This window comes from Strix aluco, chromosome 5 (genome assembly GCF_031877795.1).
Source record: "Strix aluco isolate bStrAlu1 chromosome 5, bStrAlu1.hap1, whole genome shotgun sequence".
NCBI classification, from domain to species: Eukaryota; Metazoa; Chordata; class Aves; order Strigiformes; family Strigidae; genus Strix; species Strix aluco.
In genome coordinates, this window is record NC_133935.1 from 50,788,603 (window position 1) to 50,811,128 (window position 22,526).

General features: G+C 40.9%; 1 protein-coding gene across 1 annotated transcript; it reads left to right on the forward strand.

The window, feature by feature from the left end:
- The first annotated feature begins 249 nt into the window (after nucleotides 1-249).
- Nucleotides 250-21,734, forward strand: GNS (glucosamine (N-acetyl)-6-sulfatase). The gene is made up of 14 exons (XM_074827303.1): nucleotides 250-518; nucleotides 1,229-1,288; nucleotides 1,949-2,155; nucleotides 3,723-3,788; nucleotides 4,199-4,297; nucleotides 6,670-6,837; nucleotides 10,467-10,549; nucleotides 11,984-12,102; nucleotides 12,671-12,774; nucleotides 13,146-13,247; nucleotides 14,486-14,593; nucleotides 15,286-15,396; nucleotides 17,073-17,233; nucleotides 18,065-21,734. The coding sequence occupies exons 1-14, from the start codon at nucleotides 378-380 to the stop codon at nucleotides 18,138-18,140; spliced, it is 1,605 nt and encodes a 534-aa protein (XP_074683404.1). The 5' UTR covers nucleotides 250-377; the 3' UTR covers nucleotides 18,141-21,734.
- The last annotated feature ends 792 nt before the right edge of the window (nucleotides 21,735-22,526 follow it).

Sequence of the window (22,526 nt, forward strand, 5' to 3'; positions counted from 1 at the left end):
CGGTATTTTACACCTAACAAGCACCCTCCTGGAACAGAACGCGGCGGCGGAGGGGCGCCGTGAGGGCGAGACCCCAGCCCGAGTGACCGCCCCCCGCTCCCGCCCCCATGGCAACGGCGGGGCGGGGGGCGGGGCCGCGCCGGTGGGGGCGGGGCCGCTCCCCGTCGCGGCGGCCGCCCGGGCCACGTGACGCCCCCCCCCCCCCCCCCCCCCCCGCCGCTTTCCCGGGTCATATGCCGGGGGCGGGGCGGGCCCGCGCGCTGCTCCTCGGGGCTCCGCTCTCGGCCGCGCCGTGTCTCTGTGTCGCGGGGTCGCGCGGCACCGAGTCCCTCCGTCCCGCTGCCCGGCGGCCCGCCCGTCCCCGCCGCCGCTGCGCCATGTCCCCCGCCGCGGTGGTCCGGGGGCTGGTGCTGGCCGCGCTGCTGGTGCTGAGCCCGGCGGGGGCCGCCCGGCAGGCGCGGAGGCCCAATGTGGTGCTCATCCTCACCGACGACCAGGACGTCTGCCTGGGCGGCATGGTAACCCTGCGGCTCCCCTGGCCTACGCCCTTCACCCCGGCCCTCGCCCTCCCCGCCGCCAGCCCGGCCGGCCGGGGGACGCCGCCGCGGGCCCGGCCGTGAGGGAAGCGGGGGGCGCGGGGTTGTGCGTGGGGGCCGGGGGAGCGTTGCGAGAGGCCTCGCCCTCGCCGAGGGGGTGCTCGCCGCCCGCCCGCCGAGGTCGCGTAGCCCGGCTGCGGGCCGGGGAGAGCGGGAGAGGGGGCACGGCGCGAGGCGAGGGTCGCTCCGGCCGCGGAGGAGTGGCGGCTTGGGCCTGGGACCACAAACGGCGCAGCCAGGGCCCAGCCCGCAGCTGGGGACAGGGTCTCTCTCCGCAGCCTCAGACCGAGTTGCCCCGCTAAGGGAGCGTCACGGTGGGCTTCCTCGGGTGAGCGGAGCTGCTTTGGGGAGCCACCAAGGCTCAAGGGAGTCGAGGGCAGGGGCTTCTTCAGTGCAGCCGCAGGTGGCCCCTGAGAACTCCCCGTACTTCTGCTCTCTTGGGTGGGCTTGCGTAACCGCCGCGGTCACTGGAGGCCCAAGCGCAAAGGCACTCTGAGTGGCTTGCCTGGGCACTGCCTAAAAACTGTGGTGGTGGCCTTTCTTCCAGGTAGTCATACGACTGCTTCAACTCCCATACTTTGCCTAGCATCCTTACATTTTTAGCTGATTTCCTTTTGGTACCTTTCTTCCAGACCCCCCTAAAGAAGACTAATGCTCTCATTGCACAGAAGGGAATAACCTTCCTAAATGCAGTAAGTGCATTAACTCTTTGAACTTCTTAAGGTGTTGCATTTGTGTGGTTTGTATCTTAGATCATCTAAGGTCTCAAAACTGGTAGTAGTTTTATGAATCTGTACATATGTGTGTGGGTTTTTTAAATTCAATCACTAACTACTTTTAGATCTCAGAATGAATATAGCTCAAGGTTCAGTATCTGAGAGGGAAAGTTTCACTTCCTAAAAGTACTTGTGCTAACTTCCTTAAGCGATAAAGTAAAACTGAGTAGTTCAAATATTTTACTTAAACTGAGAAGCATTAGAAGCATCTCCTTAAAACTTTCAGCTTCATGCCTGCTGAAAACCCACTTCACTGTCTTCATATTCTAATATTGCCATGGCTAAAATAATGGAGTGAATCAACTGACAAACAGTATTTTAATGGATACTTGCCACTGTGTAAGAACCACATCTGCTCTTGTGGAGTTGAAGGGCATATGCCGCAGAAACCTGAAACTGGTTTCACATGCAGCTTTTCACTAGTGAAAATTCTTGGGATGTAATTCTGTGTCCAGAAAAAAGCATGCTTTAATGATCATTTTAATCAACCTATTAGCTGATATTTCAAAACTGTAAATTTTGAGGAAAAGTTGTTTTACAATGTCCATCTTGTATCTCTTCATCCTGTCTTTCCAGTACGTTCCCAGTGCACTTTGCTGTCCCAGTCGAGCTAGCATTTTAACAGGAAAATATCCACATAATCATCATGTTGTCAATAACACTCTGGAAGGAAACTGTAGCAGCAAGTTGTGGCAGAAGATTCAAGAACCATACACCTTCCCAGCGCTGCTCAAAACTATGTGTGGTTATCAAACGTTCTTTGCTGGGAAGTATTTGAATGAGGTATTTTGTTCTTACTTTTTACTGTGACTCAGTTCATTTGCGTTTGTCCATGTCTCTAAAACATTCAGTGGTTTTTATGCTTGTAGCTGATGGTGGGTCCCCAAAATGTTTAAAATGGTGTTACTTGGATGAACAGTTCTCTTTGCTGAGGTGGGATAAATATGATGCAGAGTTCAAATCTTTAACTTAACTTGGTTAAAATCAGGTTCTGTAAGTGCCTGGACATTTTTAAAAGGTAATTTTGAAAGGGTGATGGAATCCAAAGGCTTTTTTAGTATGTTCAGATGTGTTAATTGTTAAAGATTATGATTTTAATGACTGGGAGAAATGGATAGATGACTGGCATGTGGTATTGAGGAGCACTATCAAGCCAGTGCCAGACCACGCACGATGCTAGAGTAATGTTAAAGAAAAAAAAATCGGTTTGACTCAATATTCCTGACCGATATATCCCCTTGAATCAGAGGACTGTTTTCTTTTTAGCAGTTAATATAGTATTTTAAATATTAAATGCCCACTGAGGCAAATTCATTGGGAGAACAGATATTATCAGAGCTCTTTAGAGGTTACCCGACACTTTATTATTGAATCACTTGTATGTGTGTGCTTCTGGGTTTTTCTGTTTTGAACTAAGCTGTGGTTTCTAGTAGTTTGTGGTAAGATGTAAAATTCAGTACTGAAAGCTCTAAGATCAGGTGTTTCTCTTGTGTGATGGAATTGTATTTGGAGCTAGATGGGTTACAGGGTTCTTAACAGCATTATTTTCCTTCCATCTCTTGGTGGAAAATGGTGGTGGTATTATAAAATAATGGAACATGAATTTCCGTAGCTAGGCAGAAATTTGTTTCTGCTGATGTTAGTGAGGCAGCTAGGGGAAGGAAGGGAAACCTACTTGGCTTCCTCTGAGCATCCCTTGACTCAGCAGTCTCCTGTCCCTGCAGTTAGGCAAGCCATGTAAATGGGAGAGGGCAGCTCTGAGAAAACTCATGTTGCTCTGAGGCACCCTCTGTTTTGAGTTTGGCACTGATTCAGCAGTTACTTTCCTTTTTTTGCTGGCTTAAAGGCTAGTTGTTGCAGATTATTTGGCACTGAGGTGACAAGAGGCTAGCGTTGCTTAAAGTTTGTACCCCGTTTTGGGGGAGGTTGGTGGAAGCTGTTGGTCTCTGCGAAATTTGGTATCTTGTGAACTGTTATCACAAAGCCTAAGAGTGTCTTGTCGCATGCATGTTTTGATCACCTCTTTTTACCTGATGATGTACCTACCGCATGTTCTCCAGGATCTCGGCATGTTTTCATGTGCAAAGTAGAACAGGGAATAAAATTTAAATTTTATTGGTGAATGCCAAGCTTTCAGTTACTGTCTTTCTAGTTATTTAACCCTGGCTTCCTTAACAGGCTATACATATGTTTTAATATCTCTATATAGTTGGTTTTTTCCATTCTGGAATTGAATTTGGCTTAATGCGGTTTCTAACTAGTGTTGAATAAAGCACATGAATATGAAAAGTAACTTCTAGCTTTTATCCATCGTAATTGAAACTGTGAATCATGGTCTGTCTTTTTTCAGTATGGAGCAGAGGATGCAGGGGGAGTAGGTCATGTCCCTCCTGGATGGAGTTTTTGGTATGCTTTGGTATGTGACCATTCTTTTTTTAAAACTACTTAATTTCAGTTGCTTCGTAATCCAACTTGTGTTCTAACTTTGCCAGTCATGAAAGAGCAGGCAAAGAGCATCTAACAACTCAATGCAAATTTTCTTCCCTTTTTTCCTCTATTGCGTATCAGATCCTTGGCTTTCACAACGGCTACTCCTACTAAGGTGCCTGAGGAAAAACCCCGACTTGTAAAGCCAAAGCATTGTGAGATAGAACTTAAATAAGTTTTGTTCTTGGAGACCAGTTCTGAGAAGTCTTGTGGTGTCCTTATGACAAATGCTTATAACCTATTTGACAAGTGCTTGTTGGCAGCCCATTTTGGTTATTTCAAGTAATCAGTGTACATGTTGCTTTGTACAAATATGCACGTGACTCTTCTTTTTCACAGGAGAAGAATTCAAAGTACTACAACTATACTCTTTCAGTAAACGGCAAAGCACGAAGGCATGGTGAGAACTACAGTGTAGATTACCTGACAGATGTACTGGTAAGAAATTTTGCAACACCTGTGTTACAGAAGTTGCTTATGACCAGATAATGCCTCATCCTGGGGGGCTTGGAGAAGGGTGGGGATGATAATTTGTTAGGCTGTATTAGTTCATAAATACATAATTGTGCTGTCGTGATGGTGGGTGGGCATTAATCAGCAGAGCAAGATTCTGGGTATATTTAGAAATGACAAGTTTGTGTGTACAAGCTGTGGACAGGAAAGGGATTCCAGCTGCCCATTTGCTAGCCAGTAGCCTCACTGAGAGGTTAATACTGACTGCTGTGGCGCATGAGGAGCATGATGCATGTAGGCAACCACTTAAATTACTTCATAGAAGATGTGTTTCATTACAATACACAACTTGTGTAACAGATTAAGTGGGCCAAGATTTCAGTGGCAAGTTAAGCATGCAAAAGTAACTTTTTGCCACGTTTTGCTTGTTAGATGTTATGATGTGTTAATACCTTGTAATCTCCAGTTCCATCAAACTGGTAACTTGGAAATACCAAAGGCTGATCAATCCTCCATAGTGTGAGAGGGCAGTATATGAACTGTGCAAAATATGTGGCTGACTAGGGGAGTTTTTAGCCTTGTTACCCTCTTCAGGTAAAGAGAGGTAATAAAGATATCAAATACTTAAAGGGAAGTTGGAAGAGTTGTTTTAGCTCCCTTGAGGCCCTGTTTAGCAAGTAGTATCAGCATGGAGATTGGAGGGGGGCAGTGTTCCCCCCCCTGCCAAGCTGAAGTCTTAATTTGACTTGCTGTTACAGTGTATGAGTTGGTAGTGCTGGGAGCTCACATGCAGCACTCAGGAAAATTTTTCTCTGAGAAGTCTTCTCATGCAGTTGACCCTAATAGTTTCATTCCAGTGGGTTCTTGAACACAAACAGCTGCTTACTAGAAACAGAACTGATTGATGTTCCTTAGGATACTGGACAGCTGTCTGATTAATTTTAGATTTACACCGACTAAAGCTACATTGGGATTGATAAGCCAGAAGTGAGACTAGCCTGTTACCGGCATTTTACTAGTCTTTTTTTTTTTTGATCCTTCAGCAGCTCGTAAGCATTTTGACCAACAGGTCATTACTACATAAACCTCTTACTTGTGGTATGTTACCTATTGATACAGCAGTGTATTATGATTTTCAGTGTGTTGCATTCTGCCTCCTACCAAATACATATTCAGCATTACAGAGCTAGTGTTTGAGTGTAATTCACTCGATGGGCAGTGCACAGGAGTAAACTGCTTATGCAGAGTTGCTGTGTTGTTTGATGTGATGCACGAGCTTTCTTGTCCTGACTAAGGACATCTGGGTACTTAAGTCTGGTATTAAGAATCTGAACACCTAGATCTGTCTACTGCAGTCCTACATGTTGCAGTTCAAGCTTCTAACAAAATCTAAGCTGACTACCTCTGAGTTTACCTACCTCATACTGGGTTCTGAACCAGGTTTTCAAACTTCACACAGTTCTTATCCTCCCTTAACTCTGTCATATAACTGAAGTCCAGCCCTACTTGTTCAGATGTACAAGTTAGGAGGAGGAAATTCCTAGTGTATTGTTTCTCCTAAAGAAAGGAAAGGATATCCAAAATGGAGAATGCTAATAAGAAAGGAAAGGAAAATGTTGCAAGATCCAAATAGTGAAGAACTCATCTGTGAGTAATGTCTTTGAAGCTTTAATTTCAAAGGCTGAAGGAAGGCCAAAATGGAACTCGCAGTCTCTTCTAACTTTCTACTTGTAATAGTGTGTAGGCTGAAACAAAACCGAAAGTGCAGTGAAGTGGTGTGAGTGGCATTTGGTGCTGTCCTTCGCTAGAGCTTCAGGCTTCACCAGCAGAAGTGTGGCGCCCTTTATAAACTAGGAGCTTGCAACAAGATGAACATATGCTATAAACAGTGGGGCTGAAAAACTTTTTCAAAACTATTAGTATTTCTGAAGACAATTGAAACTGCTAAACTGAAATCTGTCAGGCAGGATGTGGCACCTGAGAACCTCAGACTGTGTTAAAGAAAGCTCCAATTTTACTTGATGAAAATGGAGTTTAGGTGAATTTTGTTGATACTTGGAATAAGCACAAACTTTTGATGAGCTTTCCAGGTCTAAATAGCACAAAGGTCTGAAGTAGAAAGCTGTTTGGCTATGTGGGACAAATTATTTGTGTAACATGAACACTTTGGGATTTTTTTTATCATGAGCTGCTGTTCTGGACATTTGTGGATGAGCAAGCAGTAAGTTTCTGGAATAGTTTAAGTGTTCCCAGTACTACCGAGCTCTAAAGTTATGAGTGTCTAGTTTGGATTTTTCAAATACTTGCTGTTTTCCTTTGGAGGTATGACTTTTCTTCTCAAACCAAACTGTTTACAGGCCAACATGTCATTGGACTTCTTGGAGTATAAATCTAATTTCGAACCTTTCTTTATGATGATCTCAACCCCAGCACCGCACTCGCCTTGGACAGCTGCTCCACAGTATACGAAGAGTTTTCAGAATGTCAGTGCACCAAGAAACAGCAACTTTAATATTCATGGAAAGGTAAGGTAACTAGCAAGAATCTGCATAGGTGGTTCTACTAGTTTGTGAGAGCAGTAGGCAATGACCCTGACCTGCATGTTAACTTTAAACAGTGAGAAGAATATGGTAATACCATGACTACTGGTTGTTTGGTTATCGTACTCTGAAAGGCTGATTAACATATGTTTATTGTGGCTTTGAGTTATTTGCATACCAATATTTTGTAAATAAAAAGGTAGTGGCAGAAATAAGGCGGTTACAATGGAATTATGATGGAAAAATGGAAAGAAGTTAATTCCTTGTCCAATTTCCATACTGTTCTAAAGCTCTTAAAATGTTCTTCCATTGCGCTCAGAAGGTTCAGGAGAACACACAAGTAGTGTGCTACACAAAGGCTGAGGTGAAGAATGACGAGAGCCCTGTTTTGCTGCACACATCTGCTCGTGTGGATGGGTGGTCCCTTACTTGAGCTTGTGGCAAAGCTGCCCTTAGGTGACAAGCGTTATCAGGCTAACCAGAGGACTTTCTGAAATCATGAACTACAGGGCCCAGGATCACTAAGGACGTTGAGAACTTGCCTTTCATTTGTTGAAATAACCTGTAACCAGAATTGCTGAACCTAATGTTACAAACTCATGGACATCCTTGTGATAGGGCCATCCACTGCCAGTAAACCTGGCCAAATGTGGTCTAGCTCAGACTAATCCACTGTGATTTACTCTGCCAGTAAGTGAAAGTGAAAGTCACAAACAGTTAATCTGGTGAGATATTTAACTTACAGAAGTTTTGTATTTTTGATTAAATTAGTTTAAAGTAGAAAATTCACTACTGTTCAGTGTTCAACTGATTCGCCTCCCGATTTTCTCCTAATCTTAATAGTAAGAGATAACATTGCCTAAATGCCTGTCTGGAGCCCAGTTGATACCTCTTCTAAGGTCACTGTGACTCATGTAGTACAGGGTGAGACTTGTTTTTAGCTGAGGATTGTAGCTTGCAAAATGACCATCAGCTTATCAGCGTGATATAAAGACACGAATGAAAGGGGAGGAAAGGGCTGCAGGCAGTAACAAATACTTTAGCCCAACTTGTTAAGTTTTGAACTAGGGAGTGGGAATCAGACTGGGGTTTTTTCCTCCATAAAAGGATCCCTAACTTTGTCTTAGGCTCTATTACTGTAATAAATGAATGCTTTTGAAATAGTGAGCCCAAAATAACTTGACCAGCAAAGTCAGCAACTAGCCAAAAAATACAGTGTGGGAGTTGCCTTGTGTGGAGCAAAAGCTCTGCATATGCCTATATAACACAAAGCAAAATGACAAACTTAATGTTCAGTAGTTAATGTCTGTGAATACAGCAGTTTTACTAGATTTCACAATAGGAACAGACTAGCATTACTCTTCCTCCTAGACACAATAGCTGCAATCATTTACAGTGTGCCTTTCTGTAATTGGCAGTGTTGTGGTCTTGAAGCCTAACTCTTCTTTGAGCTTCACTGTTTTCTAGGGCAAGCACAATTCCTGCAATAGTAATAAACATGTACATAGGCTCAGACCCTCAAGTCATTGATGTTGTAATGCTTGCTAGACAGTCTTGTATTGCACAGTCTTGATTCCTAAATTAATGTTGCCTAGCTTCCTTATACAGTATGTGGGCAAGTGGTACTAAAAGGAGCCATCCAGGCAGAATCTCTGCATGAAAAATAGGAATTAGGCTGTTGTTAGACTGGCTAGTGAGGTGCACTTTAACTTCTGCTTAGGATCCTCAGCTATGAACTATATCAAATGATGGGTAGCTGTCTGGTTTCCCAAGCAGGACTATTGATAGCCCAGATGAGTGGTTGATCTAAGCTGTTCTGAGAGACATGTTGGGTATTTCTCTTGCATGCATTGTTCTTCCTGCAAAATTGGAGCACGGCTGTGTTCAGATTCTGCTGGCAAGATATGGTATGCTGTCTCAAGATGTCCTAAAATTTCTGTGGGAACGGGACATAGGGAGACAGCAGGATTGGTGGACAACTTTGTAACTGGTGAAAGAGACCTGACAGGGAAGCAAATTTGAGGACTCTGAGTCAGTGTGTAGTTTATTGAAATGCACAAAGGTGTTTAGGTGCTGTGTGAAGTTTTTGAAACTTCAGAGAAAGGTAGGAAGAACAAAACACTCCAGAAAATAGGAGGTTTCTACTGCACTAGGTGACTTATCCACCCGAGTTACCCAGCATGGTTGTGCCTTATGGAGGGCCTCTCCTAAGCCCACCTCTTGTGAAAGGTGGCTGGTGCACAGGTGACGTTGCCAGCTCCTTTGTTCTCTGAAGAACTTCTGGTGAGCTGGGAATGGGGTTTGTGATGTCTTTCCTTACTTTTTCCTCTCTCAACCAACACACATGTCCTAGATGTTTGGTCTTGATTATGCTGTGTTTCCTTACTGAGATGGATTTAGCATCTCTCCAGAGAATTGTTTTACAACTACTGTAAGAGAGATCTGAATATAACTTAATTAAAATAAACTGGACATGGTATTAAGTCTCCATACCAAAAATCTTTCCTTCAGTTGGCAAGAACAGAAAACAGGGGAACTGAATAATTGCAGGAGATATGAGTCACTTTGCAAGTCCCTAAAGCCTGAGCCGGTTTAGAGTCATCCGCTTGTGACAGGAGGGAAATGGTGTAACAAGAGGCTCTATGGAGAGGAGTGACCAACTAAATAAAGGCTCAAGCTGCAGGGAATGAGTGGGTCATCTCTGACCTACTAAATGAAAAAGTGTAAAGCTGCATTGACATGACTTTCTCCTTTATTCTACTCCTCACTTATACTAACCCTCAGGGTGTTCACAACAGACCTTCCCATGTGTTTGTACAGCAGCTGACCCAGTTCAGAGTGGTGCTTCAGGATGTGGGAGTATCACTTTTCATATGAGTTAGATCATCTCCGTTACTTTGGGGGGGGTGGGTGAGGGTAGAAAGGGAGGTGTTGTTTCTGAAAGTTGGGGATGCAACTAGAAGAATCAATAACACTGCAGCTAAAGAAATGCTTTTGTACTGGAGTCAAAAAGTCCAAATAAAATGGTAATGTTTCTGCTCCCCTCAGTAGTCTCCAGCCCTGAATGCATAGGCTGCCAAGAATCTGGTAGTGGCACCATTACAGATCTTTGTCCTTACCTGTCCATGAATTAGGTAGTCCTAATTGCCTTTTATGCAGGAGCTTGTCCCCACCTCTCTGTTAGGATGCTCACCAATCTTAGTCCCAAAAGAACCTCACTTTGACAACCACGTCCAATCTTAGGGCTTCTCCATCCTTCAGATTTTTTTCATCAGACTTGTCTCAGGCTGTCAGACTTATCTCTGGGAAAGCCTTCCCTGGTCCTTCCATAAGTTTCTGCCCTGAACTGCTTTGAGAAGATCCGTAGCTATTTTCTTCTCACTAAGGGCTGAGCATGATTGAGCTGTAATATATTCTACTCTTGCAACTTAGATTTTACATGAACCAAGAGGGAGGATTGGAGTCAGGTCAGTTTGATGGCATTGTGTGGCTATTTCACAGAAATCATGTGCATGTTTTACCCTAAACAACATTTATGTTGTAATTGGTCTAAGAAAGGTTTGAAAGCTGGTACTTCTCTCCCACAGTAATCTTTTTGTCTTTTTTTTCTTTAGAACAAGCACTGGTTAATTCGACAAGCAAAGACTCCAATGACTAACTCTTCAGTACAGTTTCTTGATGATGCTTATAGAAAGCGGTAAGAATGTTTTTGTCGCTTAAGATTTCTACTCAGAACTTTTATTGTTTTTTTAAAAAAAGAAAAGGTATTTTTTTTAAAAGGGTTGTAATGAGTCTGACAGTAGATGTCAAATTACCTGTAATAGTTCTCTGGCATCTGTTTCAGCAGACCTGACTTTCTGTTTACTGTTTGCAAAGAAATTTGTCATTGACTTCAGAAATATCTTGTTCCCCAATGCTGCCATCATTTATCATAAAAAAGACCAATCATGCTTGGTGTCTCTACTGCTGCTCTTTCAGTGCACAACAGGTTATTATAAAAAATGGCCTTACCTTCTACTTCACTTGAATTCCAGTTTCTTATTAAATGATGTACATCAAATGTGACTGATTTATCTGTCAGCTCATCTGATTTATTAACCTTGACTCTCAGACTGTGGTCTTTTTACAAGGGAATACCTGACTGGCCAAGGCGGGTGCTTGATTCCTTTTTATAAAAGGGGATGTGGGGAGTAATGTGAAGATACAGCTTGTTCCCTCTCTTGAAAAGAAAGGAAGCGTATTTGTTTACACTGCAGGTGTATTTTCTTTAAAAGCTCTGAAACAAACATTAGCTTAATGTTAAGTGTTAAACTCAATTTTGAGCAGTTATCAGGCATTAGGTTGTCACTCTGGAGACAGAAAACCAAGGGTTTTTTCAGGCTCTTTATAAAACATGAAGATAAAATTCTCAGCAAAATCTTATGCCTGAAGACAGCAGGGTCCAAGAATCAAATAACTAATTAATTCAGCATAATACTAGTCTGTGGAGGCTTGTTACTGGCTTATCAGAAGCAGTCACTTATCATAGAGTCGTAGAATGGTTTGGGTTGGAAGGGACCTTAAAGATCAGCTTGTCTCAATGGCAAACCCCATGACAAAGGAAAGAAGAACTTGTAGCTGTTCAAGGCTTTAGATATGCTGGAATAATGGACTCTGATACTACATGAGAAATACAAAAATAGCTGGTGTAGTTTTCAAGCAGAAGGGATCCCATATAGACAAATTCATGGCAGTCTTGTATTTTAATAATAAAAAATACATATAAAGAACTAATAACAAGTGACTAACAAGTGACCTTGCAGGAGATAACTCTGACTCTTTGCCACTGGGTTGCTTCAAAGTTGGTCTTGACTGTCCCAGATAAGTAATCAGCACTTTGATGTCTTTCTCAGACACTACAGAATGAAAACAACAAGAAATGAAGACAAACAGTCTATTTCTATCTTAAATCGCAGCCTCAGAAAGTACAGTGTAGTAACCTATGAAGTTGGTTTTCAGAATTTGAAAGCAAAATAATCCACTTAGGGTGTATACACTGTTGACTTGAAGCAGAGTACGAATGCCCTACCTCCAGTCAGAATTATTCAAAATTTTTCATACTCTTAATATGAATTACTTTATTTCTATATAGGTGGCAAACTCTGCTATCAGTTGATGACCTGATAGAGAAGCTAGTGAAGAAACTGGAACTGAATGGAGAATTAGACAACACGTACATCTTTTACACATCAGACAATGGCTTCCACACTGGTAAAACTTTCACTGCTTACTGAACGTTTATAGAAGATCCAGGAATTGTATAACATTTCACCCTCATGACCATTCCAGAAAATGGGAGAAGCAGCTGTGGAAAGCTGTAGACATGAGAAGTACTGATTTGAGTTGCAGAACAGTCTGGAGTTGCAGTGTGGGGGTGTTTGGGCATTTTATTGTTTGGTTGTTTTTGGTTTGGTTGTGATTTTTAGCATTAAACTCTACCACTGTATCCTGGTATACATAAATTTAGGACAGAAATGGAGGAAGGGTCTCTTGTGTTCTGTAGGAAGAGTTGCCATGAAAGAGTTAACCAGTAAAAATCTGTCAAAGACGTGTCTGCATCATGTTACTGCATTTTCAGTTGTGCGTCTAAGCTGTTAAACTGTAAGATACAGCTTATACTTTGAAGTTGTCTGTTCCTATCCTCCACTTTGTTAATGTAGTTCAGGTTAAGAACCTCTTTTGACTACTTAAAAAATGGGCTGCTGGAAATTATGTAACACAAGACTCTTAAAATGTAAAACAAGAAGCCACTTAACGTTTTCCATTTTCTGTTGTATAGGCCAGTTTTCTTTGCCAATAGACAAACGGCAGCTGTATGAATTTGATATCAAAGTTCCATTGCTAGTTCGAGGACCAGGGATAAAACCAAATCAGACAAACAAGGTAAGAAAGAAGTATGGATTTACTTTTAATATTGCTTCACAGTTACCAACTTTAGGTAATAATTTATCCCCCTGCATATACATGTATCAATGAAACGAAACACTTGGAGTGGTAGAAAGTGCGAAGACATTCTAAAATGCTGTGTGCTTTTGCTTGAATCAAATTTAAGTAATTTCAAGCTACAAAAGCAAATGAAGCGTGAAGCTCACTTTCCAAAGACACCACGATTGCTTTTGAATGTCACAAGGTCCATTAGCCTATAAAGATGAAATTAGGTGGTGTTTAGGTGTACCTAAAATTAAAATACAGAAGTCTCGTTATTACATCTGTAAGGTTCCGGTCTTCTGAAATAAGTTTTCCTCACCTTGCAGATGCTTGTTGCAAATATTGATTTGGGTCCTACTATTCTGGATATCGCAGGATACGACTTGAATAAAACCCAGATGGATGGGATGTCACTATTGCCACTGTTGGTAAGTAGATGGACAGGGATAGTAACCGGTAATTCTTGCAGGGGTTATTCTTCAAAGTGAATACTACTTCCTTTGATAGACTAGGTTGACTCACATCCCACATTCTTCCCTTGATGTCACTTTCATGTTGGATGTTCATAGCTTAGTAAAAAAGTAGGTATCTATCTTGTTTAAATGCAGATGTATTTTCATAAGCCTTATAACTTCGTGGCCGTTTTTAAATAGAAAGTTGTGCCATCCTTTGGCTAATCCTGCCATTTCTAATAATTCCTGTGTTGAAGGCTGTATGTTGTTTCCACCTTGCATCCACCCTCCTTTTTTCCTTAGGATTTCTCAGCATAGACATAGGAGAAAATCAGACTGTTCTTACTCAAATCTTTGATTTGCCTCGGTTTTCAGTAGAATTGGTGTTTCCCCCCTCTGGAAACTCTGGTAAACTGGAAAAATGCATGTGGTTTTATGAAGTATACCTGACGTTTCCATTAAGTGAGCAGAAACCTATTTGAATAAAGCTGCTTGCAGTTGATCCTTTTAGTTTTAATTAAATTTAGTTTATAACTTGAAGGCAGCTTACTTGGAAATATAGGAGATCATCCAGATTTAAAACAGTGCTTTGCTGTTAAAACCTTGTATCCAAACCTTAAGCTGTTCTTGAGACGAAAGCAAGTAAAAGGCATCTAGTTTAAACTGATGGAATCAAACTCTGGCGCTCACCGTTTTGCTGTATATGCCTGTGATGGTGCTGTATACTAATTTTAAAATTCCCTCTCCCCCTGTCTTTTAAAATGCAGCTACAAATAGAGCAGCTGAAAACTTAGTTGCTTCTTAAAGCTGTTTATCTTTTCTTATGCCAAGGGTATCTTTTTCCATCTGTTGCAGTAGTCTGATACAAACCCAAGAGAAACAGCCATGTCACAGGGATCTTGTCTGTAATGTAGTAGTATCTGGCCATGTGGCTCCTATTTGGTGTGACTGCATGATTCTTTATAAATTGAAGATAGTACTTAGTACACCTTCTTGTGAGGTTTTAATATTTTTGGAGTTGGATCCTTGTCTTCTAGTTACACAAGACATTCTAACCTAAGGCTAAATGTTATTTTAAGACTGACTCCAACAAGGGACCACGACTCAAACTGCCTTGTAAACAGTGGGCAGCATTAGGGTTATACCAGGCATGGAGAACTTCTTCTGTTTCAATAGTGCGGTGGGCACTAAGTCATGTTAACCTCTTGTCCTAGAGAGGAGACAAAAATGTGACATGGAGATCAGACTTCTTGGTGGAGTACCAAGGAGAAGGATACAACGGGAGTGATCCTACCTGTCCTGGCCTAGGACCTGGAGTCACGGTAAGCAAGACAAGATCTGTTACTTTTAGAAAATAGCTGCTGAATTAAACCTGTTTGCTGTATGGACTAACTTGGTTCTATAAGTAAGCTCCCAGTGTCTTGGTAAGTAGGAGCTAGCTCTGTAAGTCCTGTGCAGCATTTAAGAATTGGAGGGAGACATCCAGCCGTATGGAACTGATGTGTCCATATGTCTGTACAGAACATGTCACCCTTTCAGTGGGAACCCATAGAGCTTCAGGGCTGAGAAACATGCAGGAAGGTGTGGGCTTGGCATAGCGGGTGGCAGCAACATCGTGTTCTTTCTAAACTTTCAGTGATCCTGTCACAGAATTCTTATCTGTGACTATTATTTGAGCCACTAGCTACTTCTGAATCAAAGGTTTGCTTTAAGTAAAGCATCCCATTGGTGTTGTCTTTAATAGAATGTGTTGTGCTGTTCTCTTCAGTGTATGTACATTAGCTTTCCAGAAAAAGTCCACTTGATCATGGTGAGTTTAATAACAACACTTCCTCAAATTTAGAAAAGCTGAATTTTTGCTTAAAATCCCCTGTGGAGACTTGCATGTGTTAGACTAAGGTCCTGGTGTTCATCCATTAACTGCAGTTGGATTGAGCTGGTTTAGGCTCTAGGAAAAGGATTGCTAGTTCATCTTTTCCTCCTCTGAAGTTTTTGTTCACTGCTCACTTCACAGCACTGCTTCCCAGACTGTGTCTGTGAAGATTCCTATAACAACACATACGCTTGTGTAAGGACACTGTCAACTTCCTGGGATCTGCAGTACTGTGAATTTGATGACCGGGAGGTAAGTCTCTGTCTGACTAGCAGATGTCAGCTGTGTGAGTGACTGTCTGCCCTCTTATCTCCTCTCAATGTTTCCTTAAAGTACTCTGAAAAGCAGACTAGCATTGCTTGCAGGATAAACAGCGAAGTATTTATCTACTGGTGAGAATGTTTTACTAAAACTCTGATTGGGTTTTGGGACAAAGTAAAAAAAAAGGCTGGGAGTGGAGTGAGGAAGGGACAATAGCCTAAACTATGATTATCATTTTCTGGTATCACCTAAGAGCCTCATGGGGAGCTGCACTGGGGCTATCGCTCACTTGTTTGCCTGGCAAAACAAGTATTTAAGTTACAACTGTGAGAGAGGTTTCTAACCTTATCGTAAATTGTTTGAGTGTAAAGGACATAATGTCCCCCCTTAAGAAATTCAGATCTCGCTAGTGGAGCACCCGCTGAAGCACAAAACTTGGTGTGTTACAAAGCTGATAGTTCCTTGTGCCCATTTGCACAACAGCTGCTCCAGAGAGCATGTTGGGTTTGAGGCAATGGGCTCACAAAGCTAATAAACTGCATTGGCAGCAGATGTGCAGTAAATGCCTAAACAGCAGGTATCCCCAGGTATCATGCCACCACACAAAGCATTTTCTGGTAGTCTACAATGAACAACTTAAACCAGGGGAGCAAATCCCACAAGATGGTTTTTGCAGTAAGATAGCAAGAGAGACTGTATAGGAGACCAAGATGCTGATTAGCAAACTCTGCCCTTCATTTTTTCACTTTCTGACAATTTATGATGAAGTTAAATGAGTGTTGCAGCTTTCTTTGTAAAAGTAGACTCTAAAGTTGATCTGACACTTCATGTCACTTTTATTTCCAGTAAGAAGGTATGACTATGGCATTTTTGGGTCACTCAGCTTACCTGGGTCAGCTAAATTAAGACTAACAGTATTGGGAAGATGCAGCAATGTGGATTTTAAAACCCTGCAGAGAACCTTACAAGAAAGCTTGCAACCAAAGTCTGCTCAGATGCATTTTTATCTGTTAGACACAACCCAGTGAGTTTTAATCAACATCATCTGCAATCAGCCCTCCTACTCTAGTGCAGACAAAACCTCAGCTGAATTCTTGAGATAGATTTGACTAGTATTTGTCCCACAGAAGGGTTTAGAGATTTAATGTACCAAAAACCAAATCTGCCCTAAAATCCTCCAAACCTTCTCAAAGCAGCGTGCACAAAAAACCTTCCTTGTATTCAGTGTATTTTGTACATGTAGTGAAGACACCTGAGTGACATCTGGAAGTACTTGATGAGCCTGTTATGGTCATGAAATTGTGTATTTTAAGATCTATTAATGAAAAGACAGCCAGCTTAGCCATGGCCTCTTGCTGTGGTCATAAGACTGGTTCCATCTATGTGTCAGAAAACAAATCTGCAGCACAGCAGGTGAGTACTTCAGGTGGAAGTAAAAGCTTTTCCAACAATACTGTACTGTCATGAAACTTTAGCTTTACCTACACTGTCCTGCCTCTGACCACTTAGCTGCCTGGCTAAATAGAGCTTATGTGTGGGGATGCTGCAGTGTAGTTGAAAATAACATTTGAGACTATATGCTGCCATAAAGTGTTATTCCTAAATAATATGGTTAAATGTTAATTAGCATTTAGGACTTAATATAGTGCAGGAACTTTCTTCTACAGGTGTTTGTGGAAGTGTATAACTTGACTGCAGATCCACACCAGATCAATAATATTGCTAAAACAATTGATCAAGAAATTTTAGAAAAGATGAACTATCGATTAATGATGCTGCAGTCCTGTTCAGGAGCAACTTGCCGTACACCAGGTGTCTTCGATCCCGGGTAAACACTGATTCAATTAATTATTCTAATATTTTAAAATATAACTATATATTTTAAAACTAAGCTTTTAGAGGGTATTTATGATGGAATGTCATATTACTGACATACTTCCTGTTGTTTAATAGAGATGCTTTCTTGATACCTCTATTTTTTTAATGTTTAATCTCTATTTTAATTTAACCTACCAAATATACCTTGATGGTATTAATACTACTACTTCAGTCTTGTCAGCCACTGTTGACTTGGAATAGCTGAAGCTTACAGCTGTGCTGAGTACTTGAGCCTGCAAACAAGGAAAAGCTCTGCAGGTTTCTGTAGGCAGGCATTTTCCAAATACTTGCTCTGGTTGTTCCTAGAGACACTGTTAGCAAAGAACATTTCCTGTGGGACCTAAGCTGTATGTATTAGTCAGCTGTTGTAAGTAAATAGCACTTCTTACTTCAAAATTCAGTTTGTAATAATTTGGACTGAAGCTTTTTTTAAGCACTAGCTAAAATGTCCTTAGAGTTGTGCTACATTAGTCTGTAATTTGAGGCAGCAAAGCTTTCTGTTAGAATGCATCTCCTGAATGCTTAATGTTATACATGTCAATGTGCCATTGGTATGTTGTAGCTAGCATTTATTTCTTTGGAGACTGTCAACTCCTTAATTGTGCATTGTTACAAATTAATCTGTTGTGATATGTAGAGAGATTGTCCCTACTGCATACTGTTAAGAAAGCAACTATTCCTGTAGCCTTGTGCCAGAGCTGTTCTAGAAATAAGCTATTTCTAGGAGCGTTGGTCACTATGGGCTAACTCTAGCTCACGTAGACTCTGTTCCTTTCTGTAGGTACAGGTTTGACCCACGGCTCATGTTCAGTAATCACGGTGTTCGGGCTCGGAGGTTTTCTGCACAGTCCTTATAAGGCACTTAAGAGCCTCTTGCAATCAGCTCCCACTGACCCGTTTCTCCAGTGGCTGCAGCAGGTCTGTCTCTGTAACTCTCATTGATTGCAGCTGGAAGACTTCTAATGGGCTATTCAAACCCTGTTTGGAAGAAAACCCCTTGTCTTTAGCTGGTTGCCTTGTGCAATATGTATGTTTTACAGCTGAACTGTAACTAAATCATTAGACACAGCTAATCTGTCTTGCTCAGATAGTTGATTACCACCTTTGTCTTTCAAGTACCTTTTCATATCACAGGCACAGAGGTGAACCTATGCCTATGAATCTGAACAGTTTATTTTGTTCTAAAAATCAATAAATGCATATTTGAGTTGGGTTAGATAGGCAGGTGCTATTGCACAGTAATGCTCACCCATATTCAGTCTCAGACTTTCTTAAAGCTATGTTTAATTATAGGTTTCCTGTATGCTGTTAATGACAATAGCAAACTAGCCCAAAATAGCATAGGAAGGCATTAGTCAAAACTGTAGGATCTGACTAGCAAGTGTCTTGTGCAGAATTAAAATTTGTATGCTAAATATTCTCTTTCAGTGAGACCACTTCAAATGAGACCAATGAATTTTGTAGGACAGCTTTGGTAGCTTGCAAACAAGAATGTAATTTCAGCCTCCTTCTAGTTTGAAATGCTGGAATGGATTACTATGTACTACTGAAAAAACTCTTAGGGTTTAATATAGGCTTCCTAGGGAGTTAAGAGTGTTGAGACTAACAAGTATTCAAATAAGTGTGCCTGTGTTTTGAGCTAACTCTTAAGTCTGTTTTAATTCATGAATGGAAGTAATAATTAAAAAAAAAAAAAATCCACCAAAAAAAACCCCACCAACCAGGGCATGACAGTAGAGTTGATTTGTCTCTAACCTCCAAATGTCTTGAATTGTCTAACATCTTATGTTGATTAGACTCTTGAAGATAAATTATTTTGAAAGCAAACTAGCTAAAAATAAATCATTGCTCACTAGAAGTTAGGCTAAGAGGGCTATTTTAGGCAGTTTAAGTGCTTCATAGTGTGTTGCTTTTTGGTTAAGACATAACTACTTGGAACCTGCAGTAAGTGGCCTTCACACCAAAGGACGGCATGTCAGCTGTCTGACCGCAGTATGTTACCCCTTGGTTTCCCTTTGGAAGGGTGATACTGTCTTTCCAACCTGCTGATCAGGCTTGTCTGAAATGGAGCCATCACTTGCACCCAAACTTGAGTATCTTTCTAAATCTTGAAAAACACAGAAGCTTGTGTTAGCGTATAACTTCTGTAGAGATTCATTGGCAAAACACCTTCTAGAAACACTGAACTGTGTATCTTTTGCAAGATAAGTTCACGTTGCTTGTGAGCAAATCAACTGTGTTATCAGGCAAGATAATCATTCCCTTGTCAAACTGTGGCACAACTGTTTAGTTTTCAGTTAGTTATTTCAGATCTTTTACCCAAATAGAGAGCATGATGATTTCAACTTGTCACCTAAAACCTTCTACTAAGTAATCATTAAGTAGGCGACAAAGTACAACTCTTTCAAAACTGTGAAGGTGCATACCCCAGTGCACCGATCCACAAACTGGATACGAGCAATGCTACAATAAGATAAGTTGAACTTTCTTGGTTTTTAACTCTGGAGCACAGAAGTTGTCCTTCACGTAGCTTAGAGTTGCAAGCTTCTGGTGGTCTACAGGTTAGATTTTATACAGCTTTTGTCTCAAATCTAACTCATTGTTTCCAATCTCTAGAGTGACCAAATATTTGGAGAAAAAAAAGAATCACTTGAAAGATAACTTCTCAGCTGGAGCATCTGTATAAATGCAGAGGTTTTTGGATATTCAGACTACTTAGATGCTTTCAAATACTCAGGACTTTTTTTTTCCTCCACTGCAACAGTAGCTTTATCCTGTTCTTTGTTTCTCAAGCCCATCAATAGCCTTCAGAATCTGTTTCATCTTCAAAAACAAAACCAAAGCTGTTTTCATGCTCTCAAGCGTTTTCTTGCACACTGAGCTAAACCTAAAGTTCATTTATGTAGTGTTTTGCTCAGATACTTCTAGCAACTTAGACTTGTTCTTTGTTTAAACTTTATTTTGGTAGATGTGTGGAGGCTAGTGTGAAATACATTGCTGCACATTAAACTCTCAACAGTTCTATCAAATCTAGGTCATATGTCAAGTTTCTACTTGAGTTAAGTTTCAGTGCAAGTAATGTGCATTATGTTGCTGCTTAATAGAAAAAAAACTTTAGGGTACAGGTGTGTAACTCCAACACTATCTTTTCTTAAAGTGATCTTAAGCCATAACAAGGAAATCTTTTGAATTATTTACTTTTTGCCTAATAACTAATAAGAAAGTTGACAGAACTGATACAGATTATTCAGTATGTGTGACCAGATGTTTTACCCAAATTAACACTCCTGCTGCCTGCACACACCTGTAAAGTGTTTTGTAACTAGGCTCAATAACTCAATGTCAGAGAACCACCCTATACCTGAAATCTGTCATAGGTAGTAAATGTTGTATTAAATTGAAATTCAGAATGAAATTAGTCCTTACTTAACCAGAACAGCGGTTCAGGAAAATACCTGCTTCGCTCTCACTTTTGATAAAGACTTAAGAACTGTTCAGCAAAAGGACGTAGTTGAAGGAAGAACAGGAACCACCAGCTACCTGCCTTCCAGTGCTTTTAGAGGAGTTTGTTACTTGTCTGCTGTCTTTTTCCATGAAGCAGTTAATTCTGAGTATTTTTACAGCCTTAAATGAACAGTGTTAATTCTTTCCTCGATGATTCAAAAACCACTATGAAGGAACTTTGATTCTTACCCCGATTTACTTCCCAACTAAGTGATTTTTAAAACTAAATGGTCTTCCTTGGATATTCCATTTCATATGCTATTTGACCATGGCTGTATCTGTACCTTGTTACTGAAGGCATTCATGTTAAATGAAAGGGTCTTACCAGGACAGATTTTTAAATGAAAGGGCCTTACTGGTACAGAGTTGGGTTTAGGTAAAATGTGATTTTTTTTTTTTTTAAATTTCTTTTAAAATCATTATTATCAAAAGCAGAGCTGTGAATTTTAATGATCTAATCTGGTAAAGTAGATACTACTATACAGGGAGAAATACAGTTAATAACTTTATTACAACTCTAAACCAAAACCCATTCAGTGCTGTCACTTGAGTTTAAGTGAATACCCCTAGGATGTGCTTACCCAGCATAGGCCCAGTAAATTGAGCTTCTTCATTTTGAAGAATAAAGCTGTAACAGGGACACGTACATGCAAACACACAGCCAGAGCAGGTATAATACCTTCTCAATCAAGTTAAATTTCAGACTGATTCTACAAGTCATAGAATATTTCATCGTAATAAACCAGCTGTCACTTATTGTGATTCAATTAAAATTAATTTCTTTTGTATTACACTCTCTGTACGTGAGCATACTTTGCTGTAGCATGTTGTGAGCATACTTAACTTCTGCTGTTTTGAACGTTTGTTTAGAGAAGTGCCCTTCCAGAGGACCCTGTTCACTGCTGCACTTTTGGGGAATGAAAAAATAAACTGCCTATCAAACTTCCTATCTGTGTCACTGAATTCCAGTTAAACCTTTCTACAGGATCAAGCTGTGTCACACTTTAAAACCTGAATTCCTTATTTATAAGCCTGTTCTCTGCTTACTGCCCTGCTACCTAACAGTGGATGCTAGTGAGCTTTTATATGGTCCCAGGGAACCTTATGTACAGCATCTAGCAAGACAACATGTGACTACTTTGCACCAGGAAGAAACACAGAGGTGAGAGAATGAATTTAAATGCAAGCTGTACTTGCTCATATTTCCTTGGAAACTGATGTAGTTGAATAGATGGAAAACTTAACAAAAGAGACAATGGAGAAACTGCTGTTCATAATGAAAAGCAGTATGTTCTGCCTCTGGGAAAGAGGAAGAGTAAAATCCTACATAAGGCTTTTTCTAACTTACCTCAACCCCTGTTACAGAGTTGAATTCCTTGAATGATTCTGTGCAGCTGTTCAAAAATATATACATAACTATTTTCTGAACTACAGAGCAAGGTGATTTGGTACCTTTAACCTACTTAAGACTGAGGCTTTCACAAGCTTCTAAAACAAGTATTTCTGCATTGTATTTTAATTTTTGCTTAATCATGTGGTATCAGTTTCATTTCTCCCTCAGTGCTGTAGCAGTCTTCCTTTAAGTAGAGAAAAATAGTTAATGGCCACTTGAAACAATGCTGCTATCTTTCTTTTGATGCTTCAGCTTATGAAAACTATGAAGTTTATTGTAGCACCACAAGAAAAGGCAGCTCTGTATTACCTAGATACACCTTCCCATTGTGCTCAAAGACATCACT